This window comes from Heliangelus exortis, chromosome 1 (assembly GCF_036169615.1).
Source record: "Heliangelus exortis chromosome 1, bHelExo1.hap1, whole genome shotgun sequence".
In the NCBI taxonomy this organism is placed as follows: Eukaryota; Metazoa; Chordata; class Aves; order Apodiformes; family Trochilidae; genus Heliangelus; species Heliangelus exortis.
Window position 1 is genome coordinate 87,073,057 of NC_092422.1, and position 18,495 is coordinate 87,091,551.

Sequence of the window (18,495 nt, forward strand, 5' to 3'; positions counted from 1 at the left end):
GGGGAGCCCGGGGGATGCGTGGGAGGCCCGGAGGATGCAAGGGGAGCCCGGGGGGGATGCAGGGGGAGTCCGGGCGATGCATGGGGAGTCCGGGGGGGGAGCCCAAGGGATGCCCGGAGATGCCCGCCCCGTGGCGGCCGCCACGGCTCTGCCGCCATTGGCTGTCACCCACTGGCCGCCGCCCCCGGGACAGCCAATCGCCGTGCGCGGTGTCTGCCGGCCGGGAGCGGGGGGGCGGGGCCACGGCGGCACGCGGGCTCCTTTTAACCCCGTGCGCGAGGTTGTCCCATCTCCGCGCTGCTCCCGCCCCTTCTTCATCCTCCTCCTCCTCCTCCTGGCCGGTGTCCTGGGGAGCACCCGGTGAGGTGGCGGCTGTAGCCGGGGTTTGAGGGAGGGGAGAGGGGAGAGGGGGGGGGGGGGGGGGGGGGGGGGTGCTCGCGGAGAGGCTGCATCCCTACGCGCCGCCGGTTGCATCATCCTCACGCGTGGGCTTGGGGAGGAGAGCTGAGGGTTCCCGTGTATTTTCCCCCATCCCCCCCCGCGTCTCTCCCCTTTCCTTCGCCTCCGGCCGCGGGGGGTGGGCTGCGTGGCGGCCGTTAAACGGTGCCTGCGGCGTGGCGGGGGTACTGCCTCGGGAGCGAACCCCGAGGGCGGCCGTTAAACGGTCACTGCGGCGTGGCGAGGGCACTGCCAGTCCCGTCCCCCCCCCATCCTCCTCTGTGCCGGCTCAGGCGGCGGGGAAGGATGGAGGGCCGCGGGCTAGTGGGCGGCTGTGCGACACGGCAGGGCTCTTGTTTTCCTTCTGGAATGAAGAAAAAAGAGAGGAACGGGCAGCTCCGGAGCTGTTGCGGGCAACGGAGAGCTCTGGAGGTGGCCCTGGAGTGCCTGGGGGCAGGATGGGAGCGGAGGCCTCGGGAAGGTGCGGGCTGCTGGGGATGCGCTGAGCAAACGGGGCGGGCCTGCGGACTGCCCCTGCGGGCAGGGAGCAGCAGGAGGGAAGATTGGCTTTCTGCTTTTTACACAGGCTTTGCGAGTTGATATTATGCCCTGCGCTTTTGTCGCTGGGCTTGGCACCAGCTCTTCAGGCGTTTTTGGCCTGTCATCCGTTGTTCCCCTGAGTCCCCAGTTTATTTTGGCAAGTCTGGCTAACACAGCGGACCAATTAAGCTTCTTGGAATGGTCTGAACTTGACTAAAATACGAGAGTTTCAATAGCAGCGTTAGTATTAGTGTTGGCACTTTGTTGGACCAGGCATTACTCAAAAGACTCCTATTCCTGCGTTAGTATCTAGTCTTTTGTGTATCTGTCTAGTCCCAGAGCCTGTAACCATGAAGGTTTTGGAGTGCTGGGCCTTGTTCCAGCAAAGTTGCTCAGACTGTTTACCCTGTTAAAAGAGTCTGTTTGCTTATTCCAAGCGTGAGAGCTCAGTGTTTTGCAAAAATAACGCTGTAGAAAGGAAGTGAAACTCAGAGCTTGGAGGGAGGTGAAAGTTGTGGATTTTATGTCAGAGATCATAAAATCAGAGATTTTATGTCAGTATTTGCTGGGATACTGAAACCTGCTTAGGGCCTGGTGTTTCTCTGCAGGAGAATGGCTGTACTGAGATCACTAATGATGAAACACAGCTTAGGTACAGGGTTAGGTTCAGTAGTTGGGGTGTTTGGACAGGTCATCCTTTTTGATAATGGTTGGTGCCTCTTTAGTATCTTGCTGTGACTGCATGCAAGTAAACCAGCCTGCTTTCCTGAAGTCATAGCAGTACTTCTAAAATAGTCATGGTCACGGAGGGTCCTTGTACTGGAGCGTGGGTGCTGGCTTGGGTACATCCCTATCTGATGCTGGCAGTACAGCAAGCTCCAGGGTGGCTGGGATGGGATGGTCTCTGGCTATTGGCAGGTGCCTGCTGTCTGCACATAAGATCCATAGGAACAGCAGAGTGAACTGTGCTCGTGGTTGCGTTGTGAATGTCTGCCTGAAGCTCTAGAGACACAGCCAAAGTGGGTAGCAGCTGGCCTTTCCCACAAAACATGCATCAGCAAAAAAGCTGTTTTCCTGCCCAGTCTATGATGACCAGCAGTTCTCTGCCAGCCTTTATCAGAGGTCCCTGGGCTAACAAAAGGCATGATGCCTTGTGAGTGGGGACACCATAATCCTGGGGAAAGGAAGCTGTGCTGCTGCCTGTTTTATAGGTCTGGTCAGAAATTGAAATCTGGTCAGAGCTCCAACTCCCCCTTTTTGTCATTCTGGGCACCTTTCTTGATCTCTGAGCCTCTGTTATCCTTCCTCTATTTGGTGATCTTGACAGATCAAGAACTGTTCAGACTGTAATGTGGTGCTGTCCTTGTGCACTAAGGAGAGGGAGCTAGAAGCTGGGAAAGAAGCACGAAAGCTTCTGACTGCAGCAGGTAAAAATGCAGATAAGACATTCTCCAGTCTTTTCTCTAATGCTGTTGTGCTTATGTTCCTCGGTCTTCACTCAGAAGACTCATCAGGCAAGTCCAGACAGAGTTGGAGAGAATTTCTGTAAATGGAGGTGTTAGAAGACAACTGGGCTAGGACTGCATACACAGAGCTTCCTTTCTGTGGGGGGAAGGCAGACCAAATGCTTCCATGTTTTCACTGATCTCTCACATAACAATTGCCATAGCAGTGGAAGTTACTTTGCTATAGAAGTATCTGTGCAATGTTATAGAGGTGGGGGCGTTAAAGGGCAACCCATTTCATAACAGGAAAGTTATGAATGTGCCAGTCTGGCCTTGAAAGAAAGAGTGTGACCATTGAGAGGACATGCGTGTGTTCATCTGCTCTATAGAAAAAAAAAAAAAACTGAAGCAAGACTTATAATTTTTGAAGAACCTCTTCCTAGAGCCACAGTGTTGTTAGTTCCTAACCAGTTACTTCAGGTCACTTGGTATCTCCTGACACAGGACTGATGGCTGCCTCTGAGGAAGTAGCAAGGGGGGGACACACAAACAAACAAAAAACCACCCCAAATCCACCACCAACAACAAAAAGAAAGCCAAACCCAAATGGCTGACTCTTTCCTGAATCACTTATAGCTATGGTGTTTCCAAACAGCTTCCACAGGCTGGATGGGTAGGGCTTTAGGATGGGATCCTAAAGCTCTCTAAGATCCTGTGATACTCCGTGTGAGCGGAGCAACTGGTTTGTGGTGGTTTTCTTGTTGGAAGAGTAAAGTTACCAGCAGAACATCAAAGTTTCCCATTCTCAGGCCACAGCATAATGGAATGCTGTATCTTATCACTGGCTGAGTAGTCAGCCCTTGGGGTATGTCTCTCTGATCCACCTCTTACACCTGCCTTTCAGACAGCTCCTCTTCTGCTTCAGGCAAGACTTGAGTTAATGAGGTTCTTGCATACATCAGACTCTTCAGATATCTACATTATTGCTGACATCGTACATTGTAAACTGCCTTAGAAACCATGCAAGTCCTGATATATCTATGGAGTGAGTTCAGATCAGGCTGTTTGGGAATGAATTTCACTCACTGGCCTTCAATCCTGTTCCATAGGAGTGTGGAAATAGTTTAGGTCTTGGGTTCTCTGTGGAGATGGATTCAGAGATGTGAGCCTTTCCCATGAAGCTTTCTGGATCTCACACCTCTGTCTATATCCCAATTCCTTTCTTGACTTAGCTTTAAGAGACTTTATAAGTTGTCTTTCTAATTTTTCTGCCTCATGATCTGCAGATCTAATGACAGAAGTTAGCAAGGCTTTTCTAGTTATACTCTGCCCACACTTCCAGCGAGTAAGGGAGTGTTCCCTTTTACAGCAAATTTAAATTCAGGCTGACAGTGTTTCTTTCCTGAAGGTGAGCAATTCTTCCTGCAGCTTATCTCCATCAGACTCCTCTAGGTAGTTTTCTCTTGCAGTTGGAGAAGCAGAGTTGCCATTCTCCTGTCCCATCACTTATGTCTGCATTCCCAAAAGAAGGACTGAGAAGAGAATCAGTCTAATGAAGCTGCTGTCATTCTGTTCTTGTCATTTCTGCTCACCCCCTTTGTTCCCCCAAGATCTGCCCATTAGAAAGGTTCACCAGCTTCCTATGGCCTTATGTGGACCTGTAGGCAGGATCAAGAGGGGAATTTGTATGTTGCAGACTGGCCACTTCCATTTTGCTGAAGTTGCATCATCTAGGGCTAGCACCAGTTGGATGTTCTGTGTGGTGTTAGGAGACTCATCAGTAGCACTGAAGGATCTGAGATCTGAGATCTTCCTGCTGGTTCTGAACATGATGAGTCATTTTATAGGTATAAGTATAACTGTATAAGCCACTACAGATGTTTAAGTCTCCTTACAGCTAAATGCTGTAGTAAGAATTCCATTTGGAGAACTGCCAAGGCTGCCCTAGGATTTTGTCCTTCAACCCCTAAGGTATTAGGTTGACCATAGATGGGACTGGTTCTCTACTAGTGTGATCAGAATCTGACTTTATAAATGTAAATATGCATACCATTTGACTCTGGGCTGGGTGTGGGGGGGAATTATTTAAAATAATGCCTAATGAAATGATTTGAAGGTATTTATTGAACAGGAGCTTGTGTTCTGATGAAGTTTCTTCAGGTTAGTATTTGTTGACAGGTTTTTTATGGGCAGTTCTTGTGGTTGGGTTTTTCTCTTGTCATTATTTTTTTGTGTTCTAGCCCCATTATTGAAGTTTTGATCAGGGTGTTGCCATGGTAAACAAATGAAAGAGTCTCACAACTTAGTTGAAGGCAACAAATACGGCTTTTTCTTTGTTCCTGCTGTTTCTAGTTCAGGAGGTGATGGGTGTTGATATTAGTGTACTGTGGATTTTTTTGGCTTACATTACAGGAAATGGGATGGTGTTGTCTTGCCCAGTTCAAAGGGAATCCTCCAAAAGGAAGCTTTTGAGAAGAGTGTCATTAGCTTCTTTCCCACAAATAACAAGAACAAGTATTTATTTTTTTGAAACATCAAACTATGACTACAACAAATTTCTCTCATTTTGTCCTAAATTTTTGGTCCCTCTAGAAGGACACTGAAGATTAATGATTTACATAATTTAAAGGTTTTTCATTCCTATTTTATGAGAAACCAGAAGATGAACAAAATCTCTTCTTTCTTCTTTAACCCCTTGCTGCTTTCTTCCTGTATGTTGAAATGGTTTGGTCCTTTGGGAGAGAAGGTACCTTCATTAGGTGGAATTTGTAAATATTGTCAGTGTCAAAGGCAGTCAGTGTCCATGTCCAGAATTGCTCACCAGGTGTCTAAAGGAGCATGCAGATGTAGCTTGCAGAAAGACTTGAAACTTCTTCAGTACTTTTTCTTCATGAAAAAAAGTACTGATATTCTGAATTGTGGACCAGAAACGCTGGGTTTCACTCTGGAACTGTGAGTAAACTCATTTCTGGTAACGAAGACCAGTTGGTGTTAACTTATGTATGTTTGAGATGGTAGCTTTCTTGGAGCAGTGTTTCTCAGCCTAGTCCTGGTCAGTGGTCTAGGACAGGATACAGTCCATCGTGGCTCTTGGGCATGTATTAACCTAAAGTAGAATCATGTGATTTTGGTGTCATTGAAGTCTTTATACCTAGAAGGAGAATAATTTCATGCCTTAGTCTGGAAAGTCAGCTCTTTCTGAGGCTTTTTATTCTGAAAGGAGGGCAATCTAAATGCCTTAGGCATTTTCTTCAAATCAGCATCATAGAATGGTAGGGGTTGGAAGGAACCTCTGAAGATCATTGAGTCCACGAGTGTGCAAGAAATCAATTGGTGAGCATAAGGCAGTAGTGTTTAGTGGTGCATGTTAACTTGCAAGAACAAATGCTAAAGTTCACAGATACTGTGCTTCAGGTTTTTTTTCGCTGTGTCACCAGACCATCAGTTCTGCCTGATCAAAGCTGTGCCTGTTCTTTGTGCATTTATCAGAAGAAGAAGAATGAGGCCAGGGAACCTTTCCAGGCCTAGCACAATTCAGTAATGGAAAGAGATGAGTCTTGCTGTGGAATGGTGATGAAAAAAACAAATATTAGGTAGTTCCCCTCACACACACTTTCCAAAACCTCAGCCAAATTTTTGTCGTCAGTGGAAATGAAACAGTCAAGCTCTATAAACAAATGGCTGGAGAAGGAGAAATAACATTGCTTCCATTTCATATTTACTAGTTTCTGAAACAAAAAGCCTACTAGAAGTCTTCCTTACTTCTTTTTAGCTGAAGTGTTTGCTGTGTGTGTTACATCCAGCATCACTGCAGTTGTGCATGCAGCATTAATTCAGTTTGGGTAGAAAACTTGAGATTTTTTTGTCTCCTAAGGCTAGTGAGGCCTGTACAAATGTTCCTGTATAAAGCCTTTTACAAAATTATGTACAGGGTTGCTTAATGATGGCACCATGAAGTCCTTTCACTCTCATATGGAATTTGAGTATTGTCCAACAGAGATGTTTTCTGCCGTGTCTGAGCTGTGTAGGGCATGGCAGAGGGAAAATCAGGTAATGCAGAAAACAGGGTCAGGAGACCCTCTCTTGGTCTTGTGCAATACATCTGCTGCATGATTTATTTATTTTTTAAATTCTGGTTATACAAGTCATCATCTTTGTTTTGCAGCCTCTTTTTTTTCCCCTATGAAAGTGGAATGTATGACTTGCCCCTTATGAGAGACTATTCCATGACAGTTATTTTTTTTCTAACTTGCATGATCTGTAGCTTTGAAGAGGATTCTCATCTTGTCAACCACTTTAGTTGGTCTCCTGAAGAAAGTCCAGCTGCTGTGCCATCACCTTCACCAAAGAACATGGAGAAGTTGATATCAGAAAGGCCCACTTCAGTGTCTAAGGTACTCATTGGTCTTTGGGGAACATCACCTTTCTTTTGAAACCAGTGACCTTTCTGGAAGAGTTCTCCTTCATGACTACAAGTAGTGATGCAGAATCTTTTGGCACCTTTTTCTAATCAGTCACCAAATAGTCTAAGCAGTCTTGTCTGCTTGGAATGGGAAAGTTTTATTGCCAAGAGCTGCTTTTTGGTGTGTGGGGGTGTATCCCATGAGACTAGTCCTGTTTTCTTGTTTATAAAAGCTTGTTACAGTAAGCACATGTTTCTGAGTGTTTGTTATCTTCATGTGGAGCACTGTATTGAACTTTAGCACTCAGTGCAGCACTTCAGGGTTCTCATTTTGGTGATAAGGATTTGGCAAATCTTAATTATGCTGAAATGCTTTCCCATCTTCAGTACTATGGGAACATCAACTGATCATTAAAATACCTGTTTGTTGTGACCTTTTTTATATAAAGGAAAAATAAGACTAGGACATTTGAGGATGAGAATTGTCTAACTGAGACATGCTATGCTTTTTCCACTAATACATGAGTCTTAGGGTTAATGACAGAATCTTCTGTAGTCAGTGGCAGAATCTGTTCTTGAATGTTAAAAGCTACTTGATGCCATTGCTTTTGGCAATACTGCTCTCTTAAAAATTGCCACCAGGGTAGTTTCTGTTCAGGCTTTCCTTGGAAAAACTGCATGCTGAAGCACTAGACTGGAAGTAAATCATAGAATCATCATGGTTGGAAAGGATCTTCAAGATCATAGAGTCCAACTGTCAGTCCTACACCACCTTAACCACTAAATCATCTTCTGCAGTGCCACATCTACCCATTTTTTGAACATCCTCAGGAACAGCAGCTCCACCACCTCCATGGGCAACCTGTTCCAATGCTTCACCACTACTTCAGTGAAGAAATTTTTTCTAATATCTAATCTGAACCTCCCCTGGTGCAACTTGAACCCATTACCTCTTGTCCTATCTCTAGTGACTGGGGAGAAGAGTCTTAATGTCCACCTGAGTACAACCTCCTTTCAGGTAGTTGTAGAGGGCAATAAGGTCTCCCCTCCCAAATATGTTGGTCAAGGGACAGAGACAAGAATAATGATTTAGTAGTAACATGATGGTGGAACAGTGGTGTGAGTGCATGGTTTCCCACAGTGCAGAACTTGGAATAACTTTGGTAGTCTTAAAAGACTTTGATACAGCAGGGCATATGAATCATACTCTTTTTTCTTTCTTTCTTTCTCTCTTTTTTTTTTTTTTTTTTTTTTTTCTTCTTCCACCTTTAAGGATGAAATGCCTACACATCCTTCCCCAAAGATGTCAGAGACGAACTCATGCCCTCATGCACCTGGCAAATATTTTCTCCCTAGTGGGATGGACAATGGGAACTGCAATGCAAATGAGAAGGAAATGGAGTGGATCCGCCCTGATGCACCTAGCAAATGCACGTGGAAGCTTGGGAAGCCTCTCTCTGCTTCCCCTCATCGTCATACTACCCTGCAAGTATCACTTCTTTTATTTGCTGATTTTCAGTACAGCACTAATCCAGCTTTGGATCCTTTGCCCTAAGAGCTTTGGATTTAACAAAAGATGACTGATTTGAATTGATGCAGCTTAGCGTGTACCTATGCTGGTGCTTCTTAATTTCCACATATAAGCAAAGCTAAGAATCCAGATTAAGTGTACAAGGAATCTTGCACCAAAGATGTGAAACCATGTTGACTAGAACTAACTTATTTTAAATAATCTGGCAAGCAGCTCCCTGACTAGGTGAAAGATTGCACTGTTTACACCTTTTACTTTTAAAATAGCTGGCTCTGAGCAGTGCTAAGCTACTTCATGCCAAGAGGAAGTGCAAAGTATTTCATTCTTGCCTCAGCACTTGGCTTAACGTCTGATTCATCCTTGTTTTGGATCAAGGACTTGTTTTTATTGTGACTCATACTTTTAAACCAAAATATCAAAAATAACTAGCCTGATAGAGGGGAGGGAGAAAGCTGGCTGAAATAAAAAGCGTTGGAAATGCTGTGTTGTTTTTGTGTGACCTGGCTGGGGCCGTTTCTGTCAATACACTGACTTTTTTCATATGTGTACCAGGCCAGAGCCTCTGAAAATCCTGCCAAGCATCCTGAATAAAGTTGGCAATACACCTTTGGTGCGAATCAACAAAATTGGGAAACAGTTTGGGCTCAAGTGTGAACTCTGTGAGTACTGCCTTAGGCAGAAAATCAAAATAAGGAACACTGTTTCACAAACTTGGGTAGTCCTGGTTAGTGGTAGCATGTAACCTGGGCATAGGAGGAGTGCAGGTACCCGGCAGATGCTGGTGAGAAAAATTCCTCTCTTTCTTTGGCAGGTTTTCAGGGTTTTAAGATTTGGTCATCTAGAGCATCTTTCAATTTGTATTTCATGAGGACATTTCCTCATGCAGCTTTTCTATCTTTGTGGAAAAAGTAAAACTTTTTTTCATAGGAAATTATTTTTTAATTTTAAAATCATATGAAGGTTTTGACTGCTTTTGATATTCAGAGGATTCATTGGTGTGTTTAAAGTGCAGATCTGCAGCTGCTACTAAAGATCATGGAAAATGATGAAAGGAGTGGAACTCAGTGAATGTTTTGCTTGGGTTTTTTAAACCCAACCATACTGGAGGTATCGGGAGGCTCTGAGCAGAATCCTGAAAGGAGATGTTTAACACCACTGAAGGGATTAGTGCTAGGAGTACTGAAGTGAAAGTGTAGGGTGAATGAGGGGAGAAACTTCCAGTTTCAGCAGAAACTCTTTGACTGGTGAATGTTAGCAAGGAAAGGGCAAGGCATGTTGGTAAAGTTCTCTTCCTCCATGCTGTTGCAATGGAAGGGCCCTGGGGCTTTTTATGCTAATAACTGGGCTGTAATAAAGAGGAAAGGTGAAAGGAGAGGTCATATTTTGAGGAGAGTGACAGAGGATGGGTTTCTGGCTTCTGTGGTCAGTATCAATTACTGAATTTGCTGTCTTTTTGTGACCCGGAACAGTGGAGATGCTGTGAAATGAATCCCTGTCTCCGGTGTCGTAAAGCAGAGAGGTGATTTGGGCAGACAAGTTAACAGTTGCTTTTGCACATACATTTGGGATCAGTAGCTTGTTTAGCAAAAAACTGCTTTTTAAGGAATCTGGTTGTTTTCTTTGTTTCCAGTGGCAAAATGTGAGTTTTTCAATGCTGGGGGCAGTGTGAAGGACCGCATCAGCCTGAGGATGGTAGAGGATGCTGAGAAGGCTGGGATCTTGAAGCCTGGGGACACAATCATAGAGCCAACCTCTGGAAACACAGGTAGGGGATGCAGACACTAGTAAAATGTGGGGGGAAATGTGGTGGTAGTTTTCCTGGGAGGGGCAGACTTGATATTGGAGCATGAAGGCTGTCTGTGCAAGGAAGAAAGGAGATATCTTCCTGCCTGCATAGTGTAGGGAGCAGTGCTCCTTCCATCTTGCACAAGGAACAATTCTGTAGTGTCCTGTGTTGACCACAGTATCTCAGAATTGTCATGGTTGGAAAAGACCTTTAAGATCACCAAGTCTGACTGTCAACTCAAAAAAAAAAAAAAAAAAAGCCCCACCATCCTCCTAGAGCATGTCTTGAACTGCCTCATCTACACAGTTTTTTAGTACCTTCAGGGATGGTGACGCTACCACCTCCTTGGGCAGCCCGTTTCAATGCCTGACTACTCTGTCAATAAAAAAATTCTACCCAACATCTAATCTAAATCTACCTGGTGCAACTTCAGGCCACTTATTTACTTGAGAGAAGAGGCTAGCACCCACCTCACTACAGCCATCTTTCTGGTCAGTGTAGAGAAAGATAAGGTCTCACTTCAGCCTTCTCTTTTTCCAAACTTTCCCAATACCCTCAGGCTCTCCTCTCCTCACAGGACCCGTTTTCCAGACCCTTCATCAGCTTGGTTGCCCTTCTCTGAACCTGACCCAATATCTCATTGTCTTTCTTGTAATAGGGGAGCCCAGAACTGAACACAGTACTCAAGGTGCAGGCTCACCAGTGCTGAGTACAGCAGCATGATCACTTCCCATCTCCTACTGGCCACACCTTTTCTCATAGCCAGGATGCTGTTGGCCTTCTTGTCCTTCTGGACACACTTCTGGCTCATTCAGCTAGCTGTCAGCCAACACCTCCAGGTTCTTTTCCAGCAGTCAGCTTTCCAGCCACTTTTCCCCAAGCCTGTAGCATTACCTGGGATGGTTGTAACTGGAATGAAGGACCCAGGACTTGGTCTTGTTAAACCTCATACAACTGGCCTCTGCCAATTGATCCAGCCTGTCCAGATCCCTCTGCAGAGCCTTCCTACCTTCAAAAAGATCAACACTCCCATCCAATTTGGTGTTATCTGCAAATTTGCTGAGGAAGCACCCAATCTCCTCGCCTAGATAGGTGATAAAGATATTGGCCAAGACTGGCCCCAGAACTGAGCCCTGGGGGATGAACAGCTAGGAAGGAGAAATGCTAAGTTTACAGGGACTCTGCTTTAAAGTGTGAGGCCAGATTCACTAGATTCTATTCAGGGATTAAAGTCTGACTGAAATGGAAATCAAGCACCAAAAGACTGGTGGGAATCCTGATCTTCCCCTTCTGTTTGGAAAGTCTCATGGTGTCTGTTCCTGCACTCTGTCAGGTCAAGTGGGTCTGGTTTGAGGAACAGCCTTTCCCATGTGGTGCAGCTGAGATGGGAGATAAGCTGTATCCCTGTAGCATTATCTGCCAACACAGCCCTTGCACACCTAGATTTCCAACAGATTTCACTTGGATCAGCATCTCTTATTGGAGAGCTGGAGGAAGGAACAGTCCTACCAGTCATAGGCCAGGCCAGAGCATGATCTAGCAGACAACCTGATGATCTAAGCAGACAAGTTAACTCTGGGCTCCTGCATCACAGCTGTTGTACTTCTATAAAGCTGTTCTACTGACAGGGAGTAAACATACCTGTAATGTTCCCCCTTGAGCTAGTTAAATATAAAATGTACTGCCTGCTCCATTGGAGGTTCCTGAGTTGAGCTACAAGCTGCTTCTCTGCCTGATGTGCTCTGGAGACATGTCTTGTCCTGTTCTTAAAAGTCTTTGCTGGGTGTCCATCCATGTTACTTTTTGATGAGTACAGGCCAGGCAGATCTTTCTTGTAGTTCTTTGTTCCAGTCCAGCTTTTGTTAGTGGATGATGAGCTGATCTGTAACCAGTACCCCTGTCTTCAGCAGAAAACTGGGAAGTGATATCTTTTGATGTTTGCTGAGCAGCTGCTCTGTGAGGGGAACAGTCCAACAAGCCCTTGTGACTGGCTATACCTCTTCCCTGAACAAGGGCATGTAGGTGAAAATATCAGTATATATTGAATTCCTCTGGTACCTGAGGCCATATTATGACATCCTTCTTTCTGGATCAGTACCTGATAAATTATTTTCCTTGCCATAGAATCCAAAGGATAGAAGACAGAGCTGAAGGAGATGCAGAACGATTACTTCAGGACCTATCAGTTTTCTTGTATAAGCAAGGGCCAGGGCAGATATTAACCTGAGAATTGGCTTTTGTTGTAGGCTACTGCTCAGAGCTATTGAGTATGTTAAACATGAGCGTTAGGGCATTATATATTTGCCCTCTATGCATCCAGTTCTTCTTCCACCAAAGTTCTGTTTTTATGCTTATTGCGTTTCCAGGTCAGTAGCAGACAGTACAAAGTTTTAGAACTCGTCTCAAAATGCAAATTCTTTGTTTGTCACAAACCATAAGGGAGTGTGTTGGGTGGCCTTTCTTCTCTCTTGGGCATGAGTGAGGCCTTTGCTCTCAATTTTTATTTTTGGTTTTGTTTTTTTTTTAAATTGGAGTATCCATATTTATCTATAATATAGTGGCAAAAGTGTGGATTTTTGTGAGGCTTGTATTTTTTTTTCCCTCCTAAATATTTAAACACTACTTGAATTACTTGAAGTGTGAGTTACACTTCTCTTACAGGAACAGTTAGATTTCCCTTTTTTTTTTTTTTTCACCCCTACACAATTCAGCACCATGAAAAACAGCCAGCTTTGAACAAGCAGTTCTCTGTATAGGGTAAAATGCCCATGGGGCATTTCCTTGGCCATGTGTTGATACCATGACTGGTACCCAGAACAGCAGGTAAGATTACACACAGTCTGAACTCAGACACATACCAACCAACTTGATCTGTTTGGCTTATCAAGCAGAGGTGATAGGGTAGCAGGTGTAAGCTTCTCTTCTATGGGGAACGCACTTCTGACCTCAGCTCTTCAAGCAGGCAGACAAGGACAAGCTGGAAGGCAGAAATCAGGCTAGAGGTGCAGATTTTTGAAGTTGAAAGGAGGTGTTTGTCTCTAATAGTCAAGGTATGCAGCATCTAAATAATGTATTTTTAGAAAGGACAGCTTCAGCACATTGCAAACTAGGGATTTAGTACAGAAATGAGTCAATAGAGGCTCTAGTGCTTTTCTGACTGTATCAGACTTACTGCTTTAGTCTTCTGTAGTTTAAAGCTCATTCCCTTCCCAAATTACTGCTGTAAAAAAGGAGTGAGGCAGGAAGAAAGTATGTATGTGATAAAGCTAGGAGTTGACACATGTGAAGTTTCCCCACCCTTGGCTAAACTTTCTGTTGGTGGTGGTGCTTGAAGAACTAGCAGCATCTGTACCTCCAGTTGTCCCTGGCAGCCAGAAAAATTCCCTTTACTATCCCCTCTAGAGACACCACTCAAGCTTCTGTTTCAAGTGTGATTAAAGCCAGGGCATGCCAAAGCTGGCAGTGTGGGGTTTTTCTTTGATCCTCACTGTATGTTCTACGTGTTTTTGCTTGCTTCCAGGAATAGGGCTGGCCTTGGCTGCAGCAGTGAAGGGTTACCGCTGTATCATTGTGATGCCAGAGAAAATGAGCATGGAGAAGGTCAGAGCTACCTTTATTTTAAAGAATTTTAAAATAAGCATGTTTGCACCTGCAGAGTTCCTGATGCAGATAAGTGTTGTGTCTTCAGCAATGAAGGTGTAGGCTCTTGGTCTCCAAGTCATTGGCCAGACAGAACTCTGCTGAGGGGCTGTTGCCAGTGTCCAAATAAATGCAGGCTTGCAAGCCATGGACAGAAAAGGTCTTCAGTCCTTTTCACAGCATTTTCATTTGAAAACTGTCATAAATGCTGCCATAAGTGCAAATGTCAAGGGAACTTGAAAATTTGCTAGCAAATTGAAGTGACTAGCTAATCTTGGCTTAGCTGTACCTCACTGAGCAAAGGAGGATGAAAGAAGGGAATGCTGAAGCTTTGAATATTCTTCTCTTGTACACTGGGCTGAGGAAGGCTGTGAAGAAGCCTGCTGAGCTCCCAGGGGATACCTGCAAGCATCTGAATTGTGTCACCAGCAAAATGAAGGGGAATGAAAAATCACCTGGGTAGTGTCTGCTTGCCTCCAGTGTGGAAGGAGCACAGCATCTAGCTCTAGAGCAAGCCCTGTCCTGTGTTGCTGTTCATGCAGCCAAAAGAAGTTGAGAGTAGAAATCCTGTGTTCCACAGCTGAAGCTGCAAATTGCTGTCAGCAAAACCACTTGTTTTGGTTCAAACACTTTCAGCATTATGCTGAAATGCAGTGGCACAAATGGGAACACCAATCCCCTGAAGACTGATACCCATTGCTTGCCCTTACCTGCTCTGGAGGGAGATAGCACATGGCCATCACCATATGCCATGCCACACCAAAGGCCTCCCTATTCTCTGAAGGCAGGATTTGTCTTGGCTCAGAGTCAAACTTTCTTGCCCTTGGAGCCATTGAATGTGCACAGGGCCCTGGAGGATCCCCTTTGCTGCCTGTGTCTAAAGGAGGAGGTGGTAAATATGCATAATTTGCACTGTGCTATAGCACCACTGGAGTGCAGAACATATGTGAATAGCATGAGAGGATATGGTATTTTGCCTGAATGAGGCTTCTCGGTGTGTAGGAATAGTCCCTACAGGCCTGAAGGCTTAGAATAGAAACAGGAATTTGACATTTAGCATTTTAAATAATGCTTGGTTAATACCAAATGACATTAAGGATTTGGACCCATGGCTCAGTGATGTGAGGCTGAGGTGTAGGAGAACTGCTTAGGAGGCTGTTGCAGAACAGGTAGAAGGGAAAGTTTTTTCTCTTCTCTATATCCCAATTAAGTCTCTGTGCTGGGAGAGTGTTTTGGAGTTTTGTGACCATCTTTATTTGCTACAGGTGGATGTCCTGAGAGCTCTTGGTGCTGAGATTGTGAGGACCCCAACTACTGCCAGATTTGATTCTCCTGAATCTCACGTGGGAGTAGCATGGAGACTGAAAAATGAAATCCCCAATTCACACATACTAGACCAGGTAAGTGCCAAGTGTCAGAGGTGCATGGGAGGAAGTATTGCAGCCTTATTCCTTAGTGTCCTTCGTTGACTGTTCAATACTCTGTGTGTGTCTCTGGAGGAAATGATGTCTCAGGTGTGGAGCTGCAGTTGAGCCATCACCATGCTGTAGGTATCAAGTTTTTGTAGTCACTAGAGGGCAGCAACGACCCTATGTTTGCAGGAACTGCAAAATATATGGGTGGTTTTCAACTGAAGTCCACTCCTTTGTGGAAGAATAGGTACAAGGGTAATGTTCCTAAAATAAACAGTCCCACACAAACAGGGGCTGATCTTGCCATTGAAGGATGCTGGTACTTTATAATTGCTCTTAAGTTAGATCATTTAGGAAGATTGTGTTTCTGCTTGTGCATTCTGCCCTGGTCTGCATTATAGATAAGTAAACAGCCTGGAAAGAGTATCTGTAGCTGTTATGGGGCCTGGAAAATATTTGTCATTTCTTGAAATGTCTCACAATGTGAATTTTGTCTTTCTGGTCTAATTAATGGCTATTCTGTCTTTCAATATAGTACCGTAATGCCAGCAACCCCCTGACACACTATGACACCACAGCTGAAGAGATCCTGCAGCAGTGTGAAGGTATGTTTGCCTCTTGTCCTCTTCAGTGAGTCTCTGTTATTCTCTTATTGTTAGGTACTTGGAGAATGGGACTTGAGTTGGATGGGAAATGGGTGGATTTTGATACAGCAAATCCCCTACATATGCTGAGTGTCAGAGAATTACCTTATTTCAGTAGCTGTAGTAATTATTTTTTTCAATCAAAGAAGGTTGCTTTGTGTTTTAGACTTGTCTATTTGTGATCAGGTGGAAAAAATAGTGATGCTTAAGTAATTTTTTTTTTACTTAAAAAATCCATAGGTAGACTGGCATGAAACAGGGTAATTTTTCTCCAATCACAAATACAGAAATGGGTATTTTTACATTATCAGACCCAGATACTCAAATACACTGGAAAATTCTTCACTTAGGAGTTCTCAGGACTACAAACTGCTCTGTTTTTGGTGTCACCAGTGAGACATTTTTACTCTGGAGGAATGGCTTCCATATTATCCGTAGGCAGCTGTGTTGGAGTACCAGCAGTGACTGAGGTGTGGCAGCAGAGACCTTTAGCTGGGCCAACTCACCTAGCTGAGGAACTGGTTTGAGAGCTGTTGGAGGCATTCAGTGGGATGCTGCAGCCTACCATGGGTAGGCATTCACCATAGGTGGCAGCAGGAAGTCATAGAGGAGGTTACTGAACTACCTTATAAAACGCTACAGTTTCTGATGGAACCCTCTAGTAAGAGGGTCTTCCTCCCCCCTAAAAGTAACTAAATGTTCAGATGGTTTGTCTTGTCTTCCGTGGCAAACTAAGTTTGAATTAGAATGCGAGTGCTTTAACAAGCTGCTGTCCCACCAGCTGAGTCAAGATGAGTTCCAGCTTCAGGCTTCTTGTTTATGTTTACTTTTCTTTATAGGACAGGCCCTGTTCAGTTACCCCTTCTTGATGGGGTGTTAATTCTTTTGACTGGCAAGCATTTGCTTTTGTCTGTGAATTGGGGAACTTTTAAAAATGAATTTTTTTAATTGATGAAAACTGTCATGTGAAGCTGTAGGTGGTGACAGAAAGATGAACTGTGCTACCTGCTCTTGAGTGCTCATGACCAAACCAGTCTTTTTCACATGAAAATGAGAGAGTAGTTATGTTAACAGTTCTCTCAAAGGATACCTGTCCTGTGCTTTTGGCACTAATTCAGTAAATTTATTGATACAATGGGCTGCTCATTTTAAGTTAGAGAATGAGTTATCTGTATCAACAAAAACAGGAACAGAAATACTATGGGTGTCAGCTCTATGGGTCACTTCTAGCTGTGTCTGGAGTACCACAAATTGACAGGTCACTGGACAGGCACTTCAAAATCACTTTTGAAATAAATGAGGCTTGAGCAAGGTGGTCTTCAGGTAGGTCTCATAACTCTTCAGGAGCAATGAGCCTTATCGTGCTCTTTCTTGCTGCTTTCTGCATTTTTATTGAAGAATGTCCATACTTAGGTGTAAGTGGGTTTTTAATACATTATTCTGTCTTTCACCTTTAAACAGGAAAACTAGACATGCTGGTAGCAACGGCTGGTACAGGAGGTACTATCACTGGCATCTCTAGAAAACTAAAGGAGAAGTGTCCAGGTTGCAAAGTAAGTGGCAAGCCTAAATCATTTCTCTTTAGCAGGGTGAACCTCAAACTGCTCCACTTTGTGTGATCCATTCTTTGCAAGGCTGCCCTGGATCTCTGTGGAAAGCTTTTGGGTGTTCTCTGAGCAGCAAAGAGAGAGATTTCTTAGACTCTCTGAAATTATCATGCTTTAGCCTCACTGGGTGACCAGAGTTCAAGTTTGGCTCAGCAGATGAAAACTGTCCCTCAGGTCCCTTCATGGGGTCTCCGAGAAACTTCCTTCTCTGGTGTGTTCTGCAGCCTTGTGTTATCTTTCTGCCTTCACTAACTTGTCAGGAGCTGCTTAAATTTTATCATGTTTCAATTGTGGATATTTTCCTACATAGACAGTGGTAAACAAAATAAAACTTACCTGCTTACACTTAGAACAAAACGTATTGGCTGTAATGATGCCTGGCATGTGAATGAAGACAATCTTGTCTTAGGAAAACCCTCTCTGCTGTTCAAACCAAGTAAAACCCAGGTAGTGGGTGCCCCTCACTTAGTGTCCACAGCCTGAGGAGATGGGGTGGGTTGTCAAGAGTCCAGAAAAGCAGTGAAGCATTTTGCTCACAGGGAGGTGAGCAGAGAAGAAATGAAGAGGGAAGAAATGAATAGGAGATTAGGTTGCTGTTAGCTTGGCTACATGTGCAGCTGATGTGACACCAACAGCTGTAATGAGGCCAGCACTCATGAGCAGATAGCTGTGTTCTTAAAAGGAGTCCTGTGTCCTGTTAGCTCAAGTGCAAACTGCTTCTCCAGATTGTAGGTGTTGATCCTGAAGGTTCCATCCTTGCTATACCAGAATCGCTGAACAAGACTGACAAGACAATGTATGAAGTGGAAGGAATTGGATATGATTTTGTTCCCACAGTGTTGGATAGATCTGTAAGTCATGCTTCTTAGTTTACTGCCCTTTGTTCTTTGTTGGGATGCACAAGTGAAGTGAAAGGTGGAGGTAAAACTTAGTATTTCAGCTCAAAATATTTCTTTGAGTTGAATGGGGAGGGCAAGCAGGCCCTGTTCCTGTGTTTTTAACAGCAAAACCAGTCCTCAAACAGTGTCTGCACTCACCACATGTGTTTTAT

The 18,495-nt window shown here is 44.4% G+C and overlaps 1 protein-coding gene across 2 annotated transcripts in view; it reads left to right on the top strand.

Annotated features, from left to right (window-relative positions):
- The first annotated feature begins 234 nt into the window (after positions 1 to 234).
- The window catches only part of LOC139799830 (cystathionine beta-synthase-like protein), a 28,653-nt gene continuing 10,392 nt past the window's right edge, over positions 235 to 18,495 (top strand). Inside the window, exons 1-10 of one of the 2 annotated variants that reach the window (XM_071752250.1) lie at positions 235 to 360; positions 6,688 to 6,817; positions 8,099 to 8,310; positions 8,909 to 9,015; positions 9,987 to 10,121; positions 13,663 to 13,742; positions 15,047 to 15,181; positions 15,729 to 15,798; positions 17,299 to 17,390; positions 18,170 to 18,295. In XM_071752250.1, coding sequence (XP_071608351.1) covers positions 6,776 to 6,817; positions 8,099 to 8,310; positions 8,909 to 9,015; positions 9,987 to 10,121; positions 13,663 to 13,742; positions 15,047 to 15,181; positions 15,729 to 15,798; positions 17,299 to 17,390; positions 18,170 to 18,295 — 999 coding nt within the window. In that variant the 5' untranslated portion in view covers positions 235 to 360; positions 6,688 to 6,775. The remainder of the gene's footprint in view (positions 361 to 6,687; positions 6,818 to 8,098; positions 8,311 to 8,908; positions 9,016 to 9,986; positions 10,122 to 13,662; positions 13,743 to 15,046; positions 15,182 to 15,728; positions 15,799 to 17,298; positions 17,391 to 18,169; positions 18,296 to 18,495) is intronic. The other variant, XM_071752240.1, reaches the window with a different exon arrangement.